Source organism: Callithrix jacchus, chromosome 3 (genome assembly GCF_049354715.1).
Source record: "Callithrix jacchus isolate 240 chromosome 3, calJac240_pri, whole genome shotgun sequence".
In the NCBI taxonomy this organism is placed as follows: domain Eukaryota; kingdom Metazoa; phylum Chordata; class Mammalia; order Primates; family Cebidae; genus Callithrix; species Callithrix jacchus.
The window spans coordinates 97,551,054-97,577,473 of NC_133504.1; the positions used below are offsets into that span (position 1 = coordinate 97,551,054).

The 26,420-nt window shown below is 42.3% G+C and overlaps 1 protein-coding gene across 1 annotated transcript in view; it reads right to left on the bottom strand.

Annotated features, from left to right (window-relative positions):
• DAPP1 (dual adaptor of phosphotyrosine and 3-phosphoinositides 1) overlaps positions 1-3,714 on the bottom strand; it is a 55,677-nt gene extending 51,963 nt beyond the window's left edge. The window contains exon 1 of the mRNA XM_002745556.6: positions 3,526-3,714. Within this exon, the coding sequence (XP_002745602.1) occupies positions 3,526-3,626 (101 nt within the window). The 5' untranslated portion in view covers positions 3,627-3,714. The remainder of the gene's footprint in view (positions 1-3,525) is intronic.
• Positions 3,715-26,420: the final 22,706 nt, after the last annotated feature.

Sequence of the window (26,420 nt, forward strand, 5' to 3'; positions counted from 1 at the left end):
ATGCTTATTATGTTTCTCACTTGGAGTTATGACTGACTAGATCATTCGAATATTTAATTTTAAAGCAACCTAAAATATTTTCATTTTATTTCTTTTGTATTTATACTTACATATAGCTATGCTATTCCTACATTATCTTATAGTCACCTTTGTTAGAGCCAAAGAATTGCTGAAATTTTAAATAATTTAACTAGCTATTCTATACCAGTTTGTTACTTAGGTGATGTGTCTAGTATTTATCACTTGTTTTATTTTGCCATCTCTTCATTTTGCAAGCAGGAAACAGCCTGACCCACCTCCTGGTTCATGGTCCACCTCCTTCTCCTCCCATAATTCTCCACACCCCTCACTTCTCGCCTTCCCCATATCCCTTTTCCCCCAAGCTCTGCAAAGTTTAAGTGATGCTGAGCAACAATTTAAGATGGTTTTATTTCTCCTTTGCTTTTGGACACATTAATTTTTTTTTAGATGAAAGAAAATTAATGTTTTTAGGCTGACACTCTATAATGAGACATGGAAAAGCACTGTGTTACTGGATTTGGATATTTTAGAAAATAATCAGATGCCAGTAGGCTGAGCAAGTAGCATGCGTCCTACAAAGGGAAGTGATGGATTTGCTGCAGTTCAGGGCTCGGTGTACAGGGTTTACATATTCCAGAGCCTGAAAAAACAGAGACCCAACAATAAAGACTTCTGGTATTTCTTTAATTTAACCACTAACTTATGTGTTTATGTCTATCAAAAATATAAACAGAATGATTTATCTAAGTACTCAGTCTCTTAAAATACTTTAAAAATTAAGTCATGAAAACCAGCCACCTTTTATCTATCAATTATATTAAATCATTCTATTTTTATGGAGGTTTTTGGAAACAAATTAATCAGAAGGTTTGATAGAGATTCTATCTCACCAGTGGTTACACGTTCAAAGAAAAAGTCAGTATCATGTTAGAGTTATGCTCCGTATTCTGCAGAGGCAATGAGTCATTGTCAAGAGTTCTCAAATTGTACCTGTAAAAAGTGTATCTGTGAGGCACTGCAGGGGGAAGTACCGGCACAAGCTGGTTGTTAAATATTCAATTCAATGATGTTAAATTGTTGGCAGCTTGAAATTGTCTATAGCGGGAGTATTTATACCAGGGAACTAGGCAAATTCTAGAAATCAGGGCTTTCTTCAGCCCCCACCTCACCCCAGGTGTTTTTCCAGCACACTATTGAGTATGCTTAAATAAGTCATACACCTGAGGGTTCTTTTTGGGAGAACAGAAATATCTTAAAACTGATTGATGGCGATGGTTGTATCACTTGTAAAGTTAGTCAAAAGTATTGAATTGTACACTTCAAATGGGTAAATTTTATGATATGTAAAATATACCTCAGTAAAGTTACTAACTGAAATGCCCCTAAACCAACAAAATATCAACATTTATTAGTAATTTTAAGATTCAAGTACACACCCAGCAGACTTAAAATGAAAAATAAAGCCGCATTTACCTAATGCTTTTGGTAGATATATAGTCTATGCAATAATCGTCAACCCAGGGTCTCACTTTGTAATTACTTGGAGCGTTTGACAAGACAATGCCCACCCCCAGAGACACTGAAATCATTTGTCAAATCTGTGGTTTGGGTGTCAGAAAAAAATTTTTTTAAACTCCTTGGGTTGTTCCAGAGGACAGCCAACATCAAGAACCAGGACTGTAGAGCAATTTTCCCAGATAACTACAGGTTGCAATTGCTAAGAAATCATTCTCAGGTTTAATAAATGTTCAGGCCTTCTGAAATAGGGAAACCTGGATGTGAATGTGCCCTTTTGTCTTTTTTGCAGGGAAGTGGGTAACTTGGTTTTGTATTGAATGTCTATTCTTTGCACCTGGAGGACAGACACAGTCCTATTCCCCCCGTGGGGTTCACTTGTAGTTACTTCTTGCTATTGGCATCATGGCGGGGCATAGAAACAGCATCTAGTTCATCTTTGTCATCTAAGTGTCTTCCCACAGTACTCAACCACAGACTCTGGGTTCAAGGACTGTTTGTTTAACTAAAGGACCAGAACTGAATACATTCCTCTATCTTCTCCTTTGGGGTTTTCTATTACCGTGGGATGGGAATACAGATAGCAGAACATGCAAAGCACTGCAGCTTAATGATTCAGTAAGCCACGGAGGGCCACAGTTCAGCTTTAGTGTTTGGACTTGGTGACACCTGTGTTGGATGCTCAGCGAAGGGCCTTTTACCTCTTCTGTTTGGGGATTCAGTCTAGAGGGAAAGAGAGATTCTAGAGCTCTGGCTTCCCAATAAGAGGAGTTTTCTGTAATGGAAATTTCAGGTGTTTTAGCTGATTTGTCAAATGAAGGTAGAGTTCAATTCTGATATTTCAGTTTTATAATCTAAAGACACGAATTTTTAATAAACTTTTACAGTAATACAGCATTAAAAAGATACAATCTCTGCATCCTTAACATGGAGAGATTTCAACTCTATTTTGGTTTTTCTCTGGTTAAGGACATAGCTTGTGGCAGGCTGGACTCCAAGCTTTGCTGTGTAATTGACGTATGACTAGCAAGCAAGTTATTCAAACCTGTTTGGTGCCTGTTTTCATCCTTCATAAGATGAAGATGACAACAGTTCCTATGTCATCGGATTGTTATGAAGATTTAGAGCTATTTATCCACACAGAAGGTACAGGTTTTGCCTCTCCTCTCGCACAGGTGTCAAAGCCACCCTCCTGGGGATATTCCCAGTGCCTTAGGCAGAAGGCTCAGTTTCTCTAGGAAATCCCCTGTTCCTCTCTTGTGTAATACTTGCTTCTTTTATCAAATACCCAGATGAGTTGTCTCATCTGGGTCCCTTAAAGACAGAACTCCAATGACTCCACCTACCTATACGTACCTGTCTGAAGTAGAAATTTAATCCTCTTCCTAAATTGTTGGTATTTAAAGGCTCAAAGTTGCCCCTCTGGACATACATACAATGTGAAAGCTCACAAATGCAGCATCAGGAGAAAGGAACACATAAGCGAGACTGTTGCAGAAACTTCCTCATTCTCTGTCTTTTGAAAAAGTCCCTCTCCCTTACACAGAATGTAGGGTGTGCTTTCTGTTTATCTTACCAGTCCTGTTTATCAACGCAGTCCTTTACTGTTCCTGGGTCAGTGCTGGAGACTTTTGAACAGCACATTTATTCATAAACCAGAGCAACATCAAGGAAGCAGGCAACATCAACTCCTACATCCCGATACGCCCTGTTCTCAAAGAATGTCCAACATTTGATTTTTTTGCCCATTTTCTCAAACTACTTGTTTTCATGCCTAGAAAAATAATGCATGCTTTTCCAGTGGGATTAGACCTGAACAGGAAGCTACCTAACAGATACAAATGAATAAAGTGGAAAAAAATAGAAGGTTGAGGTGGCAGAGGGCAACGAGGCACTGAAGACAGTCATTAATCAAAGTGAGTACGCAGGAGGGAGTACCGAGTCAACGTCCACCCACCAGGCACTTTGAAAGGAGATCGGCTCCCTTACCCCAAGTCCTGGAGCAGCTCAGCTTCTCCATCGGATCTGCTCCACAGATCTGAGGGATCCTGGGTGCTCATCTTCCCTTCTAGAAGTTCTGCTCTGCCCATTCGCACCCTTTACAGAGGCAGAGAAGGAGACAAGTTGGCTGCTCCTGATACCCTCTTGCTCTGTGAGACAGCAGCCTTCCGTGGCTCTGAGTCTCCAAGGCAAGGAAGTGAAACTCGGTTTCTTACTCCTCCCACCACCACCACCACCCTGGCCTGGAGGCACTGGAAGGAGTGTGCTGTCAGTCAGGAAGTATGCAAACTTAGGTAGTTACCTCTGAGGACACCCACCCTACATCACGCAACGATCAAAGGAAATGAAGAGTTGACCACCCCACCTGGGACTGGATGACAATGCAAACCGCTTGTATGAGGCCAAACACTAGGTTCTCCGTAATGCTGGCAGCCTCTGGTTTGTAGGGAAGGATGCGTGCACTCTTTCATCCCACCTTCGTTCTGTCTTACACACCAACACAGGGAACACTGAGGAAGCTTCTATATCAGGAACACCCTTAGAGTGAAGGAAAAAAACCAGAATCAAACCACAAGTTTGACCCCTGAAATCTGGTGTTTCAGCACTTTCGTGGTATTTCTGTTTAGTTACCCCGAACTTCTAATACATCCTTGATGCTCCGAAGAGGGATGATTCAGAGACAATTATTTTTTCCTCCATGGAAGGATTAGGAGAGAAGGTAGGAAAAGTTACAAGTGGCCATTCTGTTACCCACCTAATGGGGCATATTGGAACTCCTGGAGTCTTTTTTTTTTGAGATGGAGTCTCGCTCTGTCACCCAGTCTGGAGTGCAATGGCTAAATATGGGGTCACTGCAACCTCTGCTTCCCAGGTTCAAGCAATTCTCCTGCCTCAGCCTCCCGAGTAGCTGGGATTACAGGCACCTGCCATTAGTGCTGATCCTCAATTAGCCCACCCAGCTAATTTTTGTATTTTTGTAGAGACGAGGTTTCACCATGTTGGCCAGGCTGGTCTTGAACTCGTGATCTCAGACGATCCGCCAACCTTGGCCTCCCAAAGTGGTGGGATTACAAGTGTGATCCACTGTGCCCGGCCTGAACTCCTGGAGTCTTTGAGTGCCAATTTCTTCATGGGCTTACTCACACCTGAATGGCTTTGTGCCCAGATTCATGTGTAGATTCTATCTGCTGAGAACGCTAAAGGGCAGTGACTGAATCCTTGAGAAGTAGGACAAAGTGCAGTATCAGATGAGTCAAGAACGTATGTTGCTTCCTGCCTTTTCTATGTACCTATGGGTTTGTCTCTCTCTCTCTCCCTTTCTCTCTCTCTCTCTTCCTATCTCTACTCTTTGACTCACTCAGCACTCACTAGGGTGCTCTGTAACTTGTTCTAACAGTGTAGCCCGAGGACCAGCAGCACAGCAGAGCTGTTCCTAAAGGACTAGATGATTGCAAGAGGCTGCAATGGTTCCATTCTTCATGTTCCTCCTTATTACCACTGTTCACCCAGGATCGGTGAGACCCTGAGTAACACTGGCTGCCAGTGAGAAATTCCTGAGTGTCGAGAGGCAGCCTGCAGGAGACTTACTTCTGATAAGACATGTGTAAGCACTTAAAATTCTTTTGGCTACAGTTCGTTCACAGAGGAGGACAGGGCCCACTTGAACAGAGAGGCCAGGGCAGGCCAGGGAGGTACTGAATATGCACACTGCAGCGACAGAGAACAGCCTGGGCCCTAGAGATCCTGTTCCCTTTCTAGAGCCCTACAGCCCTTTATTTGGTGTTTTAGTATATATTTAATTCTCATTTCAGCAAATTCTGGTTATTCTTTTTCTTAACTCTTTTGGAAGCGCAAGTAGCAAAATTTTCTAAATGGTCCCACTTTTTTGTCTCAATTTTCCTGCCTTTGTCCCTTTGTCATGTTGCTGTCCTGTCTGTTGCCCTCTCCTCTGATGTCATTGTTCCATTTTGTCACTTACTCCATTTTCCCCAGAATCCCTTCCTTCCCTACCACCCCACCCACCCACTAACCACACTTAGTTTTGCAGTGGTAGCAGCTGCAGGAGGCTTACTAGAGAGTTTCGACAAAATGCTGGACATTCATAAAAATATTTGGTAACACATGATTTACATTAGACTGTTCAGATGATAGAATTCTTAAGTATTTGGTTATTTATTTTTTAGAGATGCCGAGGCTGGTCTCGAACTCCTGGGTTCAAGCAATGCTCCTATCTAGGCCTCTCAAAATGCTGAGATTACAGGTGTGAGCCACTGCAGCCTCTCTAATGTTTTAGCGACTTTTGCTTCCAAGCAAGTACAAGGTATGTTTTTAAAAATCACATAATTTACTTATTATGTCAAGAAACTCTTTTTAATGGTGCTGGTTCACAGCACTGAATTTTTTCCACATGCGGATTAGAGGTTTCTTCTCAGTGGTAATTTTAAATAGAGTTCTGCTGGATGCCTTAGACCCTCAGTCACGTCTGTTGTGTCCAAATCCCAACTTCAGACAGAGTCTTGAAAATCCAACGCAAAACAAGGAGTGAGTTTAATCCAGCAAGGGGTCAGGGTTAAGGGGGAGGTTGCGGAAATATGTCCCCAACTCCACATTGTATCCTCAGCTCCAGCGTTCTATGGGGCTACTAGATCTGGCTCTTCTTGCCCAATGCAAATACTTCTAATGACCTGTCCTTATTCCAGGGCTCCCGTCTGACTGAGGCTTTCTTAGAACTTGGAACAACGTTCTTTCTACCCAATTCCTCCTTTCTTTTTCTCCCTCCACAGATGTCAGCTTATCCTGGATTGAATCATGGCCTAAATTTCCCCTAAATTTCCTGTCCATCTGGAACCTTAGAATGTAACCCTAGAATGTAACCGTAGAAAGAACATTGTTCTAAGTTCTAAGAAAGTCTCAGTCAGACCCATGGGGAGCCCCAGAGCAAGGACTGGTCATTAGAAGCATTTGCATTGGGCAAGAAGAGCTGATCTAGTAGCCACAACATGGCTGTGAGCAGCCAGGGAGAGCCTTGGCGTGAGTGTTGGCAGCAGAACTAGAAGGCACCATCTTCAGGCACACTGAAGACATCTGCCAGAAAAAAACCAGCAGAAATCTTCCCAACCACACTTAAGACATCTGCTAGAAACAAACCAAGCAGAAATCTTCCCAACCTTCCTCTTTTCTTCTTCTTTATTTCTCTTCTCTATTGTTTTCCCACCTTTCACTTTCAACACTCCATCTTAAACTCCATTCTCACCCTCCTTTCTCTAATGTGAAGTGGTTGTTCTATTTGCCAGTTCAGACACTTGGTTTAATTCCTTGAGATCACTTCAAGTATGAGAAGGTTCTACAGAAGTAGCGCTGCTGTGTGGTTCATCAGATACGTTTCAGGAAAGATGAAGAACAAAGAGTCCCCTGAGGTAGAGGGGAATCCTTGTCCTGCACCCACGTGTCCTAGGGATCTCCTTGTAGAAAAAGTTCCATTCTCCTAGGATTTCCTGTCCCCCATCTACCGTATGTCTGAAGTAGTGCACAAGAGCCACAGAAATGGATCAAGCTTACAGCTTCTGTGGACTTATCTCAGTTTCTACCAATATTCCAGCTACTCTTTCATTTAAATACTGATAACAACTGTCATCACGGTAAAACAAATAGATGTTTAACGTTCTCCTCACTCTCTTCCATCAGACCTCCCCTCCTCCTTCCCCTCCCTGAGCTTGGCTCACTGTGGGCTCAGGCTTTACCATTGCTTTTTGCTCTTCCTGAGTCTCTCTTCCTCCAGATCTCACTGTGGTGCTCTCACTTCTGTCGGGGGTTTTGTTCTAAGGTCACCTTCTCAGAAAGAGCTTCCTTATCCACCATATCTAAAATGCCTCAAGCCTATCATTTCTATTTCCTTCCCCTGCCATATTGTTTTTCAAAGCTCTTAATATTGGTAGAAAATAATTTCATACTGGTTCATAAATAGTCATTGTCCTGTGGTGGTTGTAGAAGTCCTGAGCCCCTGAATGTCCCTCAGTCATCTTAGCCATTTCTATCCCTCCCGGGACGTCGATTGCTGTGTAACTGAAAGGGGCCTTTAGAATCCTGCTCTGGAACCAAGGTCAGCATCACGTCAGTTCTTATCCTTCAGTGCCTGTGGCAAGCTAGTTGTATATTTAGCAGATATATTGAGGTATAATTTATATAACATAATGTTCATTTCCTTTAGGTGTATAATAATTTTGATTAAATTTGCCGAGTCATGCAACCATCATGGCAATACAATTTTAGAATGCTTTCTATCACCCCCCGAAGATCGCATCTATAACAGTCTAAATACCAGTTGTTTTTAGCTCTACCTGAAATTATATAGAATATTTGCTTACTTGTGGCAAATTCACTCGGTGGATGGATAGATAGATAGATGGATAGATAGATGATAGATAGATCTCACATTCCACATGCTGCCCTGCAATGTGACCTTGCTGCTCCCTGTCGAGAAGTGGTACCTAACTCCCCTCCTTGAATCTGTGAATCTGGCCTGGTCTCTGTAATTCACTTGTGACTAACAGAATGTGATGGAGGTGACATAGGGTCACTCTGAGGTTAGGTCAGAAGACTCCTGGCAGTTTCTCTCATGGTCTCTTGGAATGCCCACACTCCAGATGTTACTTTCAGGGTTTCTCCTTAGGAACCTAGCTGTTATACCTCAAAACCCAAGACATGCAGAATGCCTCATGTGTGTGCTTCGGTCAACAGTCCCAGATAAGCCCTGCCTGAATCATCCTAGTCCAGGTGCCAGACTTGATCGAAGAAGCCTCCAGATGATTCCAGCCTCCAGCCATTCAAATCACTCTCTCCTAGTGGATTGCATCTCGCCAGCTGAGGCCCCAGACATAAAAGAGGAGAGACAAACCATGCCCTGTTTGAATTTTTGGATCTAAAGAATACATGCACTTAATAAGATATTTGCTATTTAATGCCACAAAGTTTGGGATGGCTTGTTAGCCAGTGATATGGTTTGGCTTCGTGTCCCCACCCAAATCTCATCTTATAGCTCCCATAATTCCCACGAGTTGTGGAGGGGCCTGGTGTGAGATGGTTGAATCACAGATGGGTCTTTCCCATGTTGTTCTCATAATAGCGAATAGGTCGCACAAGATCTGATGGTTTTAAAAATGGGAGTTTTCCTGCACAAGCTCTCTTTTTGCCTGCTGCCATCCACATAAGACTTGCTCCTCCTTGCCTTCCGACATGATTGTGAGGCCTCCCCAGCCATGTGGAACTGTAAGTCAAATAAACCTCTTTCTTTTGTAAATTTCCCAGTCTCAGGTACATCTTTAAGAGCAATGTGAAAATGGATGAATACAGCTAGCAATAGATAACTGAAACACTAGCCTATCACCTGGATCTCTGTCTAGAATGTGAGCTCTTAGAGGCAGGGACTTCCAGAGTCTTAATAATCTTATATATTTGATAGTTACTTTTATGTGTCAACAGGTTGCCCAGATAGTTGGTCAGATGTTATTTGGGGTGTTTCTGTAAAAGTGTTTTTGAGTAACTTAACATTTAAATAGTAGGCTCTGAGTAAAGCAGATTGCTCTCTATAATGTGGTGGACCTTATCCAATCAGTTGAAAATTTGAACAGAACCAAGAGACCAAACTCTCCTGAGCAACGTAATTTTCAAACAGACTGAATCTGCTCTTCATCTGCAGCCTCAACTCTTCCTGATACTATAGCAGACAGCTTTTGGACTTGAACTAGGTCTCTGGCCTATCAGCCCAACCTGTAGATCTTGAACTTGGAAGCCTCCATGATTATGCTAAGGCATTCCTTATTTTACACACACACACACACACACACACACTCTCTCTCTCTCTCACACACATACACTCTCACACACATATACACAATCTCACACATTCTCACACACACTCTCACACACTCACACACACATTCTCACACACACTGTCTCACACACACTCACACACACTCACATTCTCACACACTCTCACACTCACACACATTCTCACACACTGTCACACTCACACACACACACTCCACATATATACATCCCATTGGTTTTGTTTCTCTGGAGAACCTTCACTGATACAGTATTCATAGCCCCTAAAATGGTGGTTCTCAACTGGGTCCTCATTTTTGAGGTGGGTTTCATTGTTGGCTGTCATAACTTGGGGAGCCTACTGGCAGTGTGCAGTGTGCAGTGATGCTGAATATCTTAGTGTGCAGTAGAGCCCTTAACAATAAAGAATTATCTGGGTAAAAGCGTCAGAAGGGCTACCCGGTCTACCTCAAGCACATTTCTTTTTCTCACTTTAAGAGCATCCTAAAAATCATGATACAGTAAATCCACTGAAGGTAACTATGCAAAGTCACCTATCTAACAAGAGAGCTAAAGTGAAATAAAAAGCCAGCCCTTCCCAGAAATCACTGGGGAGGATCTCAGGGAGAAAGGGCTAAGACCTTACCTTTTCTACGAGCGACCTGAGGTCAAGTGAGCACAAGTCAAGGAACATTAATGGGATATTGAGGTCACTCTTCATTTGTGTCTACCATATGCCCTGTGCCCATGCCCATCGCTGGCCTGACTTGGATAATCAGTTCTACATGGTTACAGGAAGCCAGGCTGATTGGTTCACTGGTGACATTTCCCAGCAGACAGTGTTGAAACAACTAAAGCTTTGCCCACAAAGAAGAAATACAGCCACTCAATGGTTCTAAAAGAACAGCTCCCCCTGTTGGTGCAGGCTATATTCATCTTTTCAAATGAAAAAAATAAATAAATAACATATTTGACTAGATCACAATTTAGAAATATTTAGGGGACTCCTGAAGGTCTAGAGAGAGAAAGCTGTGACCAGTAACAGCAAACTTAACCAGGATCCATAACATATAAAAATATGTTTCTTTAGATTATGAGTGCTCACAATCACTTTTATTTGTATATTATGAACATTATGTTATTGAGGTGAGCAGGTACATTATTCTTGTTATTCTTGTTATTTTTTAATAGATAAGAAAATTGGAGCTCAGAAATGTTAAGAAAATGGATAGAAATTAGTAGCACCAGGAAGAGAATTTATGTACATCAGTCAGTGTCTAGTTAAGAGAAGAGAAGCCACTGTAGACATTTAGCTGCCACTGCTGGTCTGTGAGACCAGAAGGACATAACTCTGTTGATGGGGCTGAAAACTGGCACTGAGGCCTCTGGAGCAGGCAGCTGCCCACCATTGCTGTGGGCTGCTCCCACTGCTGAAAGCAGAGCCCAAGGAAGAAAAAAAAAGATTTCTACCCTTCTCCCTGTTAGCAAATTCTTTCTGATAGAGAGCTGGCAAGGGAATTAGTGAAATGTAGTTTGTGGGCTTCCAGCCCCCTATGATACCAAGGGAGGAGAGGAGATCAGAAGTGGGGCTGAGAGCCAGTGGATGAATAACTAGCACAAAACATTTACTGGAGGCTTTTTTTTGCTCTGCCTCATTCTCTCCTGTTCATCAGGGTATGCTAAATTGCTACTTCAGACAAACCCAAAATTTAACACTTCAACACAGAAGAAGTGAAGTTCTTACTCACATGACTGTGAATAATGTGGGTCACTATCCCCATCCCAACCCTAAGGGTCCTGGGTCACTCTCGACCCCATCCCTGGGGGTTTAGGGTAACTCTCCCCACCCCATCCCTAGGGGTCCTGGGTCACTCTCTCCACCCCATCCCTGGGGATCCAGGGTCACTCTCCCCACCCCATCCCCAGGAATCCTAGGTCACTCTCCCAACCCCAACCCACAGACTGGGTAGCTTACATGCAACAGAAATTTATTTCTCACATTTCTGGAGGCTGGGAAGTCCAAGATTAAGGCACCAGCAGATGTGGGATCCGGTGAGGCCTCATTCATGGTTCATAGATGCTGGCTGTCTTCTAGCTGTGTCTTCACATGGTGGGAAGAGCTGGAAGCTGCCTGGGACCTCTTTTACAAAACACTAATCCCATTAATGACGATTATGATCTTACGATTTAATAACCCCCCAAGGCTCCACCTTCAAATACCATCACATTGGGGATTAGGTTTTACACAGGAATTTTGTGGGACACAAATGTTCAGTTTATGGTAAGGAGTGAGGAATGACTTGCCTCTGCTGGAAGGATCTGTCACTGACATTGGTTAGAATTGCTGGTTTCTGGTGATAATAAGAAGCAGACTGACTTCTCATTTGCTGTATCATTGTTTCTTTATTTTTTATTTTTTTGAGACAGGGTCTGAGTCTGTCACCTAGGCTGGAGTGCAGCGGCATCATCTCAGCTCACTACCATGTCTGCCTCCCGGGCTCAAACTGTTCTCCCACATCAGCCTCCTGAATAGCTGCGACTACAAGCATGTGCCACTACACCAGGCTTATTTTTGTATTTTTGATAGAGACAGGGTTTTGCCATTTTTTCCCAGGCTTGTCTCGAACTCCTGGGCTGAAGCAATCCTCCTGCCTCAGCCTCCCAAAATGTTAACAGGTGTGAGCCACTATGCACAGCCTGTTTCTTTATTCTTATTGACTGTAATAGGGATTAAAGTTCTCCCATGCACCTCCACACCTTTGTGTGTCACTGGTAAAAAGATTCTTATATTAGGAGGAAAGTTACTCTAAGTCACTTTTGATTTCCCTTTTAACTTTGAAATAATGTGACTTTTTTGAAACAAATACTCAGGATTGCTGAAGCTAGCCTGCACAGGTGCATAATATATATTAGGCTTTCTGCTGAACTGGGGATGATTTGTATTTAACCAAACACCTCTTAACACAGCAAATCAACATGCCTTCAGATAGAGCAGTGTTTATACATTATTCCAAGAATGTTAAGAAAGCACATGTTTAAGTGTGGTTTAAGAAGAGTGCTGTTTTGTGTGTCTCCTAATTTCCCAGAACTTCACTGTGGCTTTCTTAACAGGTAATGCAAACAGATGAAGTGGTATTATGCTCCCTTCTGGAAAGCCTTTACTTCAGCACTTACTTCACCATTTTTAGACACTGTGTCTTAAAAATATGTGAACATGTGCATTTGCAGGTTAGCGTGGCAGATGCTGTTTGCGCTGGTGAAGCAATGCACCATCTGCATGGAAAGGTCATGCTTGATTGTGTCAGCACTGATTTCTGAGTAATGAAAGCCCAGTCAAAAATGAAACGTCAAACACACCAGCTTTTGCATTTAAGTCTGCAAAAGTAGCTGCTAACTCAACCAAATGAAATTAAATGAGGTGACACACTTTTGGATCCTGTGTGCCTTATCCAAACACTTTTGGTCGTCTTGGTTCAACTTCATCTGAAAAGATTGCTCTATTAACTAATGGGAGCTAATGGCAAACAACAAAGATTATTCGACTAACTGGCCAGCTGAATCTCCCAGATTTTTAGCTTCCAGGAAGCACCAGGGTCAATCCAGCTTTTGAAAATGGGTAAAACTTGAAATCACTCGTGATAATGCGCATGAAATGGAGCAGCTCAGCCAAAATGTCGGAACGTTTGGTCTACCTTGGGGTAGGACTTAAGAAATGAGTAAGAGGGATCTCAGAGCTTTTCATGGAGAGTGTCTTAGAGGGAACCTACCTCAGTTCCCCTGTGGAACAGGTTGGGCAAATGGGGTTGGAAACAATTCGACACTTGCCTGAGATTTCACCCCTCCTTACAGGCGATCTGGCACTTCTGACTGAGCCCAATTCTTTCCTTACTGAGTCCAGCAAAACAGCTAACTTTAGTGCTTTCTTTTAAATCACAAAATGTTTTCCAGGCCAGCATTGAATTAATAGAAAACTTGAATCTCAGATATATGTTGTTTGTCTATCTGAAGCCTGCGTAAACAAACTCCGCGGGAGTAAAAACTGCCTTACAGGTCTTCATATGACTTACTTTGAAACCCTATCAAAATAATTATTTCTTAAAATAGCCCTGGAAGCAATGAAAATTGACATTCTAGAAAAAATAATGTCAACTATTCCCCCTCCCTCACCCCCACTCCCATCCACACCCCAGGTATTTAATTTGTGGATTCGCCGTGCGGCCTTGTGCTTAACTACACCTCCTCCCCTCCGCTTCCACAGGCAGGACCTCTGTGATGAGGATATGCTACCACTAGGTGGCAGTAATACCACGTTGGTGGGCGGGCCGGGAGCTGTTTTCTCTCAAGTCAAGATTAGACCAATGCTTTTTTTCCTTCCTATGAAAGTATAGCTCTTCATCAAAGTAGCAGAATTCAAGTGACACTACCCAGCACTACATTTATAGAAGATACCTTAAACGCCGGACTATTAAACTATTAAATGAGTCAGGTATAATTTATTCCTTGTCTCACCAAGTTTTAAATTGTTCAATTCTTCATACTGCTCTCTTTTCCCTTTAAAGCTTTCAGACCTTTGCTGAAAGAATTCAAATGAGTAGGAAGTGATTGAAATCTAAAAATTTAATTTCATACCTAAAAATGATTTTCATTCCTGTAATCGCAATATATTTTAAGCACTTACTTTTTCCTCAGCTCATTTGGTAAATATAAATCTTCAATGCCTTTCAATTTTCATTTAAAATAAGGAATGTGGTGACTCTATAAAACTGCTGACCTAGAGCCCTGTCACAGTAACAGTGACTGGAAATAGTGAAAATTCTTCAGGGTTCTCAGTGTTACAGTGAAGGCAGGTTGGGCACAGCTCCCCGATTACAGGGACAATGCCTTAGCCAAGCAATAGCTAGATTTTGTTACTGTTCCTGACTGGCCCGTGGGTCTGAGGTTCCTCTATTAATCATATAAATATAGGTCTTTGGTATTTTAAATATTTTAAGGGTTGTAAAGAGACATTTCTCTTAGCATGTAAATGGTTTTGTTTTGCCTATCTGAAGGAGATATTACAGAGAAGACTTTTTTTTTTGAGATGGGGGGGGTCTCGCTGTGTTGTCCAGGCTAGTCTTGAACTTCTGGCTTCAAGTGATCCTCCTGCCTTAGTCTCTCAAAGTGCTGGGATTACAGCATCAGTCATTGTGCCCAGACACAAAGGTGAATTTTATCTAGAAGATAGGTGGGGGATGGAAGCAGGAGGAAGAACAGAATTGTGAGGAACTATGAGCGGTTTAGAAAAAAATGTGAAGAGAGCAGGAAAACTAAAAAGGAGGGTACTGACAGGATGGTGGGGTAGGTGACCGAATCAGTAATATGCCCTAAGCAAAAAGGGTGAACCTGGCCCTGAAGGGGGTCACATCAGAGCAAAAAATGAAGGCTTCAGAAGAGCCTGGAGGCAGCAAGAGTGGAGGTGACATACTGGAAGCTGAAAGCCAAGGGCTCCAGCAAGACCTCCCCCAGGGCAGGCTGTGCACCACCTGCCTCAAAATCCCCACAGCACAGGGCCCTGGAGTCTGCACCTTGGACAGTTGCCCCGGGTAATTCTGACAACCAGCAATGGTTGAAGATCATCAGAGTCTGTGGAAGAGCCTGCAGAACAAAAGTGGTGTGGTGATGGGTCTGTGGGCTCCTAGGGCAATGATGAGCGTTGTAAGCCTGTGCCAAGAACACATGGCACCTCATGACCTCACCAGCTATCCAGGTTTGTGTCAGTCAACACCCGTCACAAAAGAAGGCTGTCATTCTTTTCAGGCTTAGAGGTATCAACTAAGGAACCTCAAGCTCTTTTGTCTCAGCATCTCTGGGTTGCAACTCAGCTGAGATTCAGCATGCTGGCATCAGGAGTTGGTGGTTCCCTGTGGAGATTCTCCAAGTGCTCTCAATAGACAAGGCCTTCTTAGGGGAATTGGTTGCTCGATGACTCTGATGATCCAGAGGTCCCATGGAGAGGGACTGAACTCGACCTAGGCTTAGGCTTCAGACATATACAAACCAGTCTGACAGACAAGGGCAGATGGAAAAGGGATGGAGCTGGACTTCTGGGAGTAAAAAAGAGAGTCCCTGGGAGGAAGAATCCTTATAGGCGAGGATTCATGGTCTCAGAGCCAGGAGCAGGCAGGTCTTGGTGGTTTGTTCTTGGCTTTAACTCAACCTAATCTTGCCTACTCTCTAGCAAGACTTTGTGGAAGGAAAAGGCATGGTGACGCTCAGTAGTGGTATTGCTTCCTAAGTGATCCAGGTCACCTCAGCATGTTGGATTGAGGGGATCCAAGTCCCCTAACCCTTTCCTTTAATTAATGAAAAGAATAAATCCTCCAGGCTTCCATATCTCACTTGCTGTGGTCAATCCAGTGATCTGACAATCCAGTGAAATTTCCATGAATTCTGGGGTTTCACAATATCATGGCTTCTGTTCCTCTAACTTCTGGCTTCCACTGACATCTCAGCCACTGAGACCGTCAGCCAGCACGCCTTCTGAGGCTGTTCTCTTCTCTCTGCACCATCTGACCAAACGCTCTAGACACGCTGCCTCTAAGTGCAGCTGTCTGGCCAAACAGTCAAGGATAGTGGACTGGACTAAAGTTTTGCTTCGGGAAATGGAGGAAAGTTTGCATTATAACACAGCTTAGTTAAAAACTTAACATTAAATAGCAGAAATAGCCAAGCATGGTGGCTTATGCCTGTAATCCTAGCACTTCTGCTTGAGGCCAGGAGTCTGAGACCAGCCTGAGAAAAATAGCAAGATCCTGTCTCTAGAAAAAGCTTTAAAAGATTAGCCAGGTATGATGGCACATGCCTATAGTTCCCGCTACACAGAGGCTGAGGCAGTAGTATCATGTTAGCCCAGGAGTTTGAGGCTTCAGTGAGCTATGTTTACGCTATTGCACTCCAGCCTGAGTGACAGAGTGAGATCCTGTGTCTAAAAACTCTAAAAATAAATGGCAGACTCTGAGCTGAATTTCTTTAATTCCGCCAAAGAACACTCCTTGGTGACCAGCTTTGCCTTCTGGCCACTACTTCCCATCATCTGCACCTTTACTTCTCTCAAGTTTCCCACTCCTTGGCCTCCTGTCCTGTGTAGAGATGGTTATTTGAAGACAAATGCTGTCTCCTGAAAGGGAGGTGAGCACTGGAGACCATTAAGCAGATGGCAGAGAACTCTAGGTGGCATTGGTTTACCATGCAGCTGCCCTGGGTCCTGAAGGCCGGGGATGTGTCCCCTTACTTTCTGGGTGGTGGGAGACTGTGACGCAGCAGCATTAAAGCTTCAGAGACCTGAGGCAGAGGCTGCCCCAAGAACAGAGCAATAGCTAGAGCAGCAGGCGAACAGAGCTGCAGGCAGAGGCCTACTGTGTATGAGAGACTCCCCTCCTTTTTTTTTCCTGGAGACTTTTAGACAGACACAAGAATGGGAAGGACTGAGACCTGGCCACCAGCAGGTGGAGGGTATTGATCCAGCAACTATAGGAACAAATAATGACTTTGCCTAGGACTGACAAGTTGATAGGCCTTGGGGAGCATTCAAGTAAATCTACGAAGATATAGAATAGGATGCAGTTTCTTTTCTTTTCTCTTTCCTTTTTTCTTTTCTTTCGGAGATAGGGTCTCAGTGCAGTGGAACATTCACAGCTCACTGTAGCCTCAACCTCCCAGGCTCAAGCATCCTCCCACCTCAGCGTCTCGATTAGCTGGGACTACAGGTGCACACCACCGTAACTGGATAATTTGTTTGATTTTTATTTTTTATAGAGACAAGGTATTATTATGTTGCCCAAGCTGGTCTCAAACTGCTGGATTCAAGCAATCCTCCTGCCTCAGTCTCCCAAAGTGCTGTAAATGCAGGTATGAGCCACTGAACCTGGCCGGCTAGAGTTTCTTGTGTTCTCACATCCTCTTTCAATATACAGAAAATATACCTCATATTCCCAACACACAAACTAATAAATAAATAAATCCACTCTAAGCTGTGGCCTGCGCTTCTTAAACTTTAACGTGCATATGCAACATCTGCGAATGTTGTTAAAACAGATTCTGATTCAATAGGTCTGAGGTGGGGCCTGGGAGTCGTCTCTGACAAAAACACCCAGGTGATGTTGAATCTGCTTGCACCAGTCTGAGAAGCACTGGTGTGAGAGCACCCTTGATGTGCTCCTTGCCCTCCCCCCACCCCTATATTTGCAAACAATGAAAAAAATAGGCACTGAGGCACAAAAGGTAATTCTTAATCTAAAAGGATGACAGTTTATGGTAGATTCTAGGCTCTACAGTGAAGCGGGTGGTGAGATGGGAGAGAACAAGCAATCCTGAGTCTCCTTCATGGCTCTCTTAATGAGAAAATTCATTTGATCTTCATTTGACTAGTCCAGTAACAAAAGGTGCAAATAAATTCCTCTACTGCAAAGCTTTTCCTTCTGAGGGCCTTCATGGTTTGCTGTCTCCTGATTGCAGTTCCCTGACCCGTCCGTAACAGTCTTCTTAAAAGGTGGCTCAGTATGATGCTAGCGGGGATTTTTAGATTCCAAACTTGACATTTTAACTATAGAATGAAAGACTTGGACCATTTTCAGAGAACAAGAGAGGAGGATTATTTTGAGTGTCCCTAAATCAACTTGGAGAGACAGCTAACTTCTAACAGTGCTGCGCTCACCTTGCTTTAATCAGATCTCCTCCTAAGTACTCAATAAAATGTAGTAACGTACTGGGGTGAGCCTTTGTTCCAGGGTTATTTGAGCATTAGCTCTGGCAGCTGCACCGAGCCGCAAGTGACATGTATGATCAATTCTTGCCAACACAAGGGCCACCCATCCAGCTCTTCCTTTATACAGACCTTTGCAGAACAGCTCCCCAAAAGGTTATAATTAGAATTGTAAAAGCACATAAACAAAATACAAGTCACATGATCCTGCCTGCCCAGCTTCAGGAAATTTGGAAGTGTCAGAGAAAAATCTTTGTTTAAAAGTTTTTAGGACAAAAATACAAAGGAATAGAATTGGATTGAAATAAAAAGGTCAAACAAAAATAGGGCAAACTAGGGGCAAAAGAAAACCCAACCTATTTGTGTATTGAGTATTATGTTTAAAGGTAGGAATTTAGCTGGAGAGAGTGAACTGAAGCCTGGGAAACTCTCTGGGCCTGCCCTGCGTTCTCTTACCTCCTTTAACTTGTGACTGAGAAAGCTTATTTGAGGACTTCGATGAGTGGGAAAACTCAGCATGTCGGGGGTGTCTTTGGAGAAATCCCTTAGTAGTAGATGGTTGTGTGTAAGTCTGACAGTTCATTGACTAAGAGCTCACTGAACACTAGACCGCTGCTAGATTTGGGAAGCAGGTGGAGTTCAGGTACTCCACGTCAAAATACACCACTCTGGGATAGTGATTGTTTTCAGTTAAAGGCGTTTGAAAAACAGCAGATACCAGACGGGCACTCTGATCTCTGATCTTCCTTTCTCTTCCTGAAAGCAGGAAATAAAACTCTCTTGTGAAAGGTACCTTCCTTTTTCCAAGAAAAAGAAAGATATTCTTATCACCAGAGATGAGGTGTTGGGGCCAAGAGAAATCTGTGCAAACGAGCATTGTTAAAGAAACCCTTACCTTCCCTGATGCTTCTCCGCAGTGAGCTGCCCCAGCTCAAGCCCCTTTGTTTTGCCACAATTCCTCAATTTGCTGATCTTTGTCAAGCCTAGTAGATAAACCTTTGGTTCTAACTGCTTCTTTGGGTCTTTAGTTTTTTTGGTAAAGGCTTCCTTATATATGTAAAAAAATGATTGTCTCTTTTTAATCTGTTTTATGTCAGTTCCTGCCAGAGATGCTGGAAACTTGGAGGAAAATTTTCCCTTCCCTACCCAGGGGATGAGAGAGGTCCACATATGGCTTCTGCTTTGAGGAAAGGAAAAATGCACGTGAAAATATGGAACACCGTTTATAGTGAACACAGAAACACAGAGCCAGTTCATTGTAGCTGGGCTCCCGTGGTGGAATGCCACCTAATTCACTCACCTTCTTGTGAAGAACACACATTTGACTTTAAATTGGAAGTCAAATAAACAAAAACTGGGGTACTTTTGAAATGCCAACTAAGAATAGAGGCTTTCCTCTGTTTCTGATCATTGTTATTTTCTATGAGTTATACCAAGAAATCACTGTCATTTATAAGATGAATGCTAGCCTGTAACTAATATCCTATTCTAAATTATGTTTTACCTAAAGGTCTTAGATTAGGTAATTGCAGTTACCTAAATGTTCAAGATGATTATTTAGATGCTAAAATTCCTTACAGGTATACTGAGAGGGGCTCCTGCACCAGGACCTTAATTCATCCCTTTGGACCATTCACTCATCTGGTAATCCCAGCTTCTTATGAGGAGGGCTCAGTATCATTATTTCTGAGGTAGGGACAAATAACCTGAGACTTGTGCACAGAAGTGGCAGTGAGGAGGGAAACTCTGATTCAAACTTGGGTCTCTCTGGCTCATGGCCTTTGCTCACTCCCACCTGCTTGCCCACCCATGCTTCCCCTAAGGAGGTCAGGGGCTCCCCAGGGATTGGAGAAGGTCCTTGCTGGCCCACATGCTGGAATCACTTGCCTCTGCCTGGAACTGGTGTCTCCAGACTTCAAGAAGGAAACACAGTGAGTTGAAAGAAACACAGTAGCCTCATCTGTCATCCCTGGGGGAATGAGGGATCACAGAACCTCAAGTACATTTCTCAGGTTTTAATAAAACAAAGCAAATACTGTAAAAGAAAATCAAATAGGTGTCTGTAAGAAATTTATAAAAAGAAGAAAGAAAATTTATTTTTTAAGCCAAAAATAAAATTCTAATCCCCCAACCAACTGATGAACCTTCTCCTCTGCCAAGGCCATTCCAAAGTTAACTTGAAAAACTAGTTCAGGCCACATGGGAAGTGAGGGTAGGGACATGCCTCATTATACCCTCCTCCTGTTGGAATTCAGGCACAGCTGACCAGCATTAACATTAAAACAGAGACCTTAGGATTGATAGAACAGACTCTTCAAGTCTGACAATAAACATTTACAATCTGTTCTCTCTGAAGCCTGTTACCTGGGAGCTTCATCTGGATAAGGTCCTTGTTCTCTACAATTCCTTATCTTAACCCAGACATTCCTTTCTATTGATTCCAGGTTTTTAGAAAATAAATTTTTCAACCAATTGCCAAACAGATTATAAGTTGGAAGCCCCCTCCTCCCGTGTTGTTCCAGACAGAGCCAACGTACATCTGACTTGTATTGATTGAGGCTTTATCTCCCTAAAATGTATAAAATGAAACTGTAGCCAAACCACCTTATCACATGTCCTCAGGATCTCCTGGAGCTGTGTCAGAGGTCATTAGTCACTCATATTTGGCTCAGAGTAAATTTCTTCAAATATTTTACAGGGTTTGACTCTTTTCATCCACAGTTTCCAAAAGCACTTCCCGGCAACACATGGAATGTACCTCTGATTTCCTAAGAATAACTACCTCTTCCTCCTCCTCACCACTACTTCTTTTCATCCTGAATTTTAAAATGACAATACAATCAACACTTGCAGTTAGACTCATTAAAGGTTTATTTTTAGGAGAGTTTTAGAAGAACTATGTGACCCACCTGTGTCAATTAAAGATCCTAGAGTGCTGTTGTGTGAGCCCCGGGAACTGGCCCCCTGAGTGTTGGCTGTTTTCCAGATGGGGTGCTATATTTAGCCTCACTAAAAGTTGTCCCCTGTAATTGAGCTCATAGCCACATTTTCATTTCCTGAGGTTTTATGTGGGGTGACACATTTCTTGAGGGGCCCTACCTTCTGAACCTGGCTCTGTCATTGCTCTGCCAAAGATTTTCAGAGGGCAAGTCATTCAATCCCTGGGACTCACACTGACCATCTATAAGAATGGAATGATTCATGGACAATTGCCATGAAAAATAGCTAATTACTGGAAATGATGGTGAAAATCTCAATACTATATATGTCTTTCAGCCTCAGGAGAAGGGGAGCAACATGTGCAGATGGTATTTTTCCACCGAGTGTGGGACTTGGAGGAGCTGTCAGATTTAGACAAGGTTCAGCAGAAGAGGCCATGGTTTGGAAATGAGCCAGACAGGGCCTGGGGCAGAGAGCACTTAATTGGAGACAGTGTCCAAGGCTCTGAGAAAGGGTCTGTACTTTCCACTCCTCTCTATGCCACTCTGACCCTGCCTCATGGGTATACTCATAAGAAAGTATAATTACCTAAAATCATTCAAATTAGTGATTAGAAGGTGAATATTGGATTTTTTCAAAGAATGCTTTGTTGGATTCCCCTTTTTTGGAAAATTTGTATCTTCCAGTAATTTGGTTTTGGGACAAGACACACTGGTCAGTCTTAGTCTTGTTAAAAATATCACTTTTGTTACCTATTTGCTAATTCATATTGTAAAAGAAAGAACTATAAAAATGGATGTCAGCCTTGTAGAAACTACCTAAAAGTCAAAGAAGGTAGTGAAGTTTCTAAGGGCATTTATTTTCCTTTTCAGATGACATTTTCATCTTCCTCAAACTATGAGATGATGAAATAACACAGGAATCAAGAACTCTTCTTTAGATAAAAGTTCACCTCCAAAACTGCAAACTTATGCGAGTTTTCTGCCTTAAGTAGGGGTAAGGATCAAACACAAACACACGTGCTTACACAAGCTCACAACTGCTCAGGAATCCTAGGCTATGACTACCCCTTTGCAGGTAAGGAGTATCATTGTAACATGTCAAGTGGTTCAACATACTGCCAAAGTGTAACTGTGAAACTATGAAAATTCCACATCTGGGATATCAAATCTGCTCTATATTTTTGTTTTTGTCATTCAAAGATGGTTTATAAAAGTGTTTTAGAAGCTATAAAAGCTGTTACCTAATTTGTTTAAGGCGATTAGATGCTAGGCAAGATCACTTAGAGGTATTAATTCCTAAGATCAGAATCTTTAAAAATTTTCAACTCACAAATATGTCAATGATTATTCTGGAAATACATGAGGGCATTAGCTTTACTTTAAAAGGGATGTAAAAACTCTTTATCACATTTTCCATTTAGCTGTTTGCTTCCAGTTACTCTTGGGTAAACTGCTTGGTCAGAGAGCTGGCTGTGCCTCTGCTCTAGAGGCGGGTCTTACAGGCTGCCCACTGCAGAGGTGTGCCACCTGTATGGATCTCTCCAAGGTTACAGGTGAAGCCTCTCCTCCTTAGAATCCTTGGGAAAGGGATATTTTTAAGATTGGATATAGGTAAGGCATAACTCATTATAATACATAAAAGGCAACTGCTGATATAAATAAGGACCTCAGTAGTTGAAATTAAAATAAGTGAACTTCATCTCATGATGAGGTATGCCTGGTCTCCCTCTAACAAGGCAAGAGATTGTGCACATTATTGCTGTGTTACAAGACTTCGCATAACATTTGCCTCAATACCCTGTTGAAGTTTTCTAGAAAAAAATTTTGATCTCTGAGAATATTTTCTATTGTCCTGTCTCCAGTTTGGATGATTCACCGGAAGTGGAATAGTCTTAGGTCTCTCCAGTGGTTAATTTTCTAAACAAACAACCCCAAACTAAATGTTTGCAAGTCCCTGAAACACAGTCATAATTTCTGTCAAGGGCCAAGTAAACATCAGGTGAGTATTTCTGATTATTATTGGGTGGTCTCTGCATTAATGACCATCTTGCAGTTTAAGATCCAATGTGTCCTCCAGTGTTTTTTTTTCTAGGAATTGTTTCTACTTGTTTCCTCTTCCTCACCTGAAAGTATCTCTAACCTCCCAGTTACTGGGTCAGAAGTCAGATTCTTTACTGCTCTTAATCTACATTAGTAGATTAAGTTAATAGTTAACTCTGGTCTGGGCTGATTCAGACGGTCTGCAAGTGTAAATTTCTTTATTTGTGAATGGACATAGGGTGCAAATCTATTCCACAGGGTGGGATGCAAATAAAAAGTGTTGTGGAGCACGGCATGTAAACACCAACTCAGACCAGAAAGTTGGAACCATCCTCTGCTCCTCTCTGCACCTTGGCTCACAGAGTGCATCTGCCATCTGCCTCTTTTTAGTTGTTCCTGCTGTTTCTGAATGAGGTCAGGCCTCTATCATCTTACTCTAGGAATATGGTATCTGGCCTTTCAAAGAAGTCCCCAGTTCATCATTCACATTCTTGATAGCAAACTAATGCTCACATATGATTATTCTACAGTTTCCTGCTCAAAACTTCCAATAGCTCCTTATTATTTATATATAGAAAAAAATACATTTCCATAGTTTGGCTTTCAATTTCCTTATCATCTAGCTTCAAACTACATTTTAAAAAGTCTTTTTTCATTATATCCTCTCCATCCTTTCCAGGTGCATAAGGCTTCTCCTTGTTTTCCAAATACATCATGCATTTGTATATTCTTTTTTTTTTTAGATGGAATGTTGCTCTGTCATCCAGTCTGGAGGGCAGTGGCATGATCTTGACTCACTGCAACTTCTGCTTCTCTGGTTCAAGCAATTTTCTTGCCTCAGCCTCCTGAGTAGCTGTGACTACAGGTGTGCACCACCACGTCTGGCTAATTTTTTAAATTTTTAGTAGAGATGGGGTTTTGCCATGTTGGCCAGGCTGGTCTTGAACTCCTGACCTCAAGTGATCCACCTGCCTTGGTTTCCAAAAAGGCTGGTATTACAGGTGTGAGCCACTGTGCCTGGCCAGTATATTCTTGTACCTCCATTTATTTACTGTCTTCTATTGTCTTAGAATGTTTCTCTTCCCAGCCAATCCAGAATATTGCCAAAAGACACCCGTGAAGAATCATCCTAGGAACCTCTCAAAGTGAATCCTTTCAGCTCATGTCTCCCTTAGCATGTTCTGTATCTCTTACAGCCTCAGACTTATTCTGCCCTATGCAGCTTGTATTACTTGTATGCAGCCACCAGAGAAGATTTAATGCTTTTTGAGGGCATCGATTGCCTCATTCATCTTTGTGTTCCTTCTTTCCTCAAACACTTGGCAGAGAGCCTTTCCCAGAGTGAGTGCTCACTAGACATGTTTTGACAAATTGAAAAGGTAATTGCAAATAAATAGTAAGTTGTATCTTTGCTTAACTTACTAAGCATTAAGTTGGAGATAAGAGAGACCCAACAATGTACCAAAAGTTGCTAGAACCGGGAACAAATGACCTGGAGTCACTTTTGACAGGTTCTGAGCTCAACAGTGTTGTGCCATTACAGCTTTATGATCCTTTTGAGACAACATGTCAGGCTCAGATGTAGGCATTGATTGTGTCAGTTGATTAAGTACAGGTGTCCTCAAAAGCCATCTGTAAGGAAGGCGCTCTTGGGCTTGCTGCACGCTCACTAATCCTGAGGGCTGCCGAGGAGCGCAATGCCACTTTAGTTTAATTTGACTAGCAGCAGCTTTGTTTAGACACCTGCTCTTCTTCAGTAACCAAAGGTAACTGATATCTGTGTGCTTGTACGTGCCCAGACAGGCTTCCAGTCAACTAAAATTATCCTTCTTGAGGGATCTATTTGAATCTGACATTTGTTCATTTATTTTCTTCAGAATATAGTAGAGAAACCGAGAGATTGCTCATTACTATTTCAGGGGTGGACTTCCACATATTCTCTCACATTTCAGGCTTTAGGTACTTTTATATCCCCTGAGGGCCAGAGAGCCATGCGTTTTGGAGAAAAGGAGAAAAAGGCTGAAGGCTGAAGAATTTTGTCCTCCAAATAGAATTCCTCAGGAAAATGTCTGGGCTTTTGCTTTTGCTGTTCTTATTGACTTCAGCATTCTCCCTTCCACCTTATCCTTCCTAATCGTATTCACCCTTTAATTTAACATAAGACCCTACGCTCTTTGTGCAAGGTCTTGCTGATTCATGCAGATCACATTATCTGTCCTTTCTCTGAGCTGCTCTACACTGCTTATCAGTTTCACTCAAATTGCATTTTTTCTTTTTTTTTGCCTCTCACTGTTAATTTGATTTTCATGCCAAGAAGGCAATTATTTTTAGGGCTAGGTAATGCATGTCCTTTGCTACCCATTATGGCATCACTTGGTAAATACTTCTTGGTTGATTGGAAGCCGCTGAAATCAAGTCAAAGAATATAATGTAATTGAAGCTTCAACAGCAGTCTCATGATGCCCCTGATTCCTAGAAATCATTTGGAAACTAAAACGAAGACTGAATTGTTGTTATAAAACATATTTGGTTAAAGACTGAACATATTACCACACAAATCTTGCACTAATGAAAGCTTTAATAATTTGTGGGCAGTTACTAACCAAGCATGAATAATAATCATAGAGGCTCAGTGGAAGGGACTTTAAGGATGGCCCAGTTTTTAATCTCGTTAGTAACATGGTGAGAAACAGTCAGAGAAGTCCTCCAAAAAAGACAAGATTAGTTCAGGAGCTTACTGGGGACATATTGAAACAGAGTAGGTTGGAATCAAGATGATACGTCTACAAGTCTGCAAAAGCCACAGCGTTACTGGACTTGGGACTCCACCTAAAGAAGCTACGGCTGCAGTGACCAAAGACTTAGATTACAACACCAAAGTTTCTTTGAATTCCTGCAAAGTCTTCCCAAGAAGGTGGGATACAAATACAAATAAGCCCAGACTGCAATGACTACAATAAATACCCAACTCTTCAACACCCAGACACCAACAAACATCCACAAGCATCCAGACCATCCAGGAAAACATGACCTCACCAAACAAACTAAATAAGGCACCAGGGACCAATCCTAGAGAGACAGAGACATGTGATCCTTCAGACAGATAATTCAAAATAACTGTTTTGAGGAAGCTCAGTAAAATCCAAGAAAACACACAGAGAAAAAATTCAGAATCCTATAAGATAAATTTAACAAAGATATTGAAATTAAAAGAAACAACTAGAAATTCTGGAGCTGAAAAGTACAATTGACATAGTGAAGAATAAATCAGTCTTTTAATGGCAGAATTGATTAAACAGAAGAAAAATTACTGAGCTTGAAGACAAACTATTTGAAAA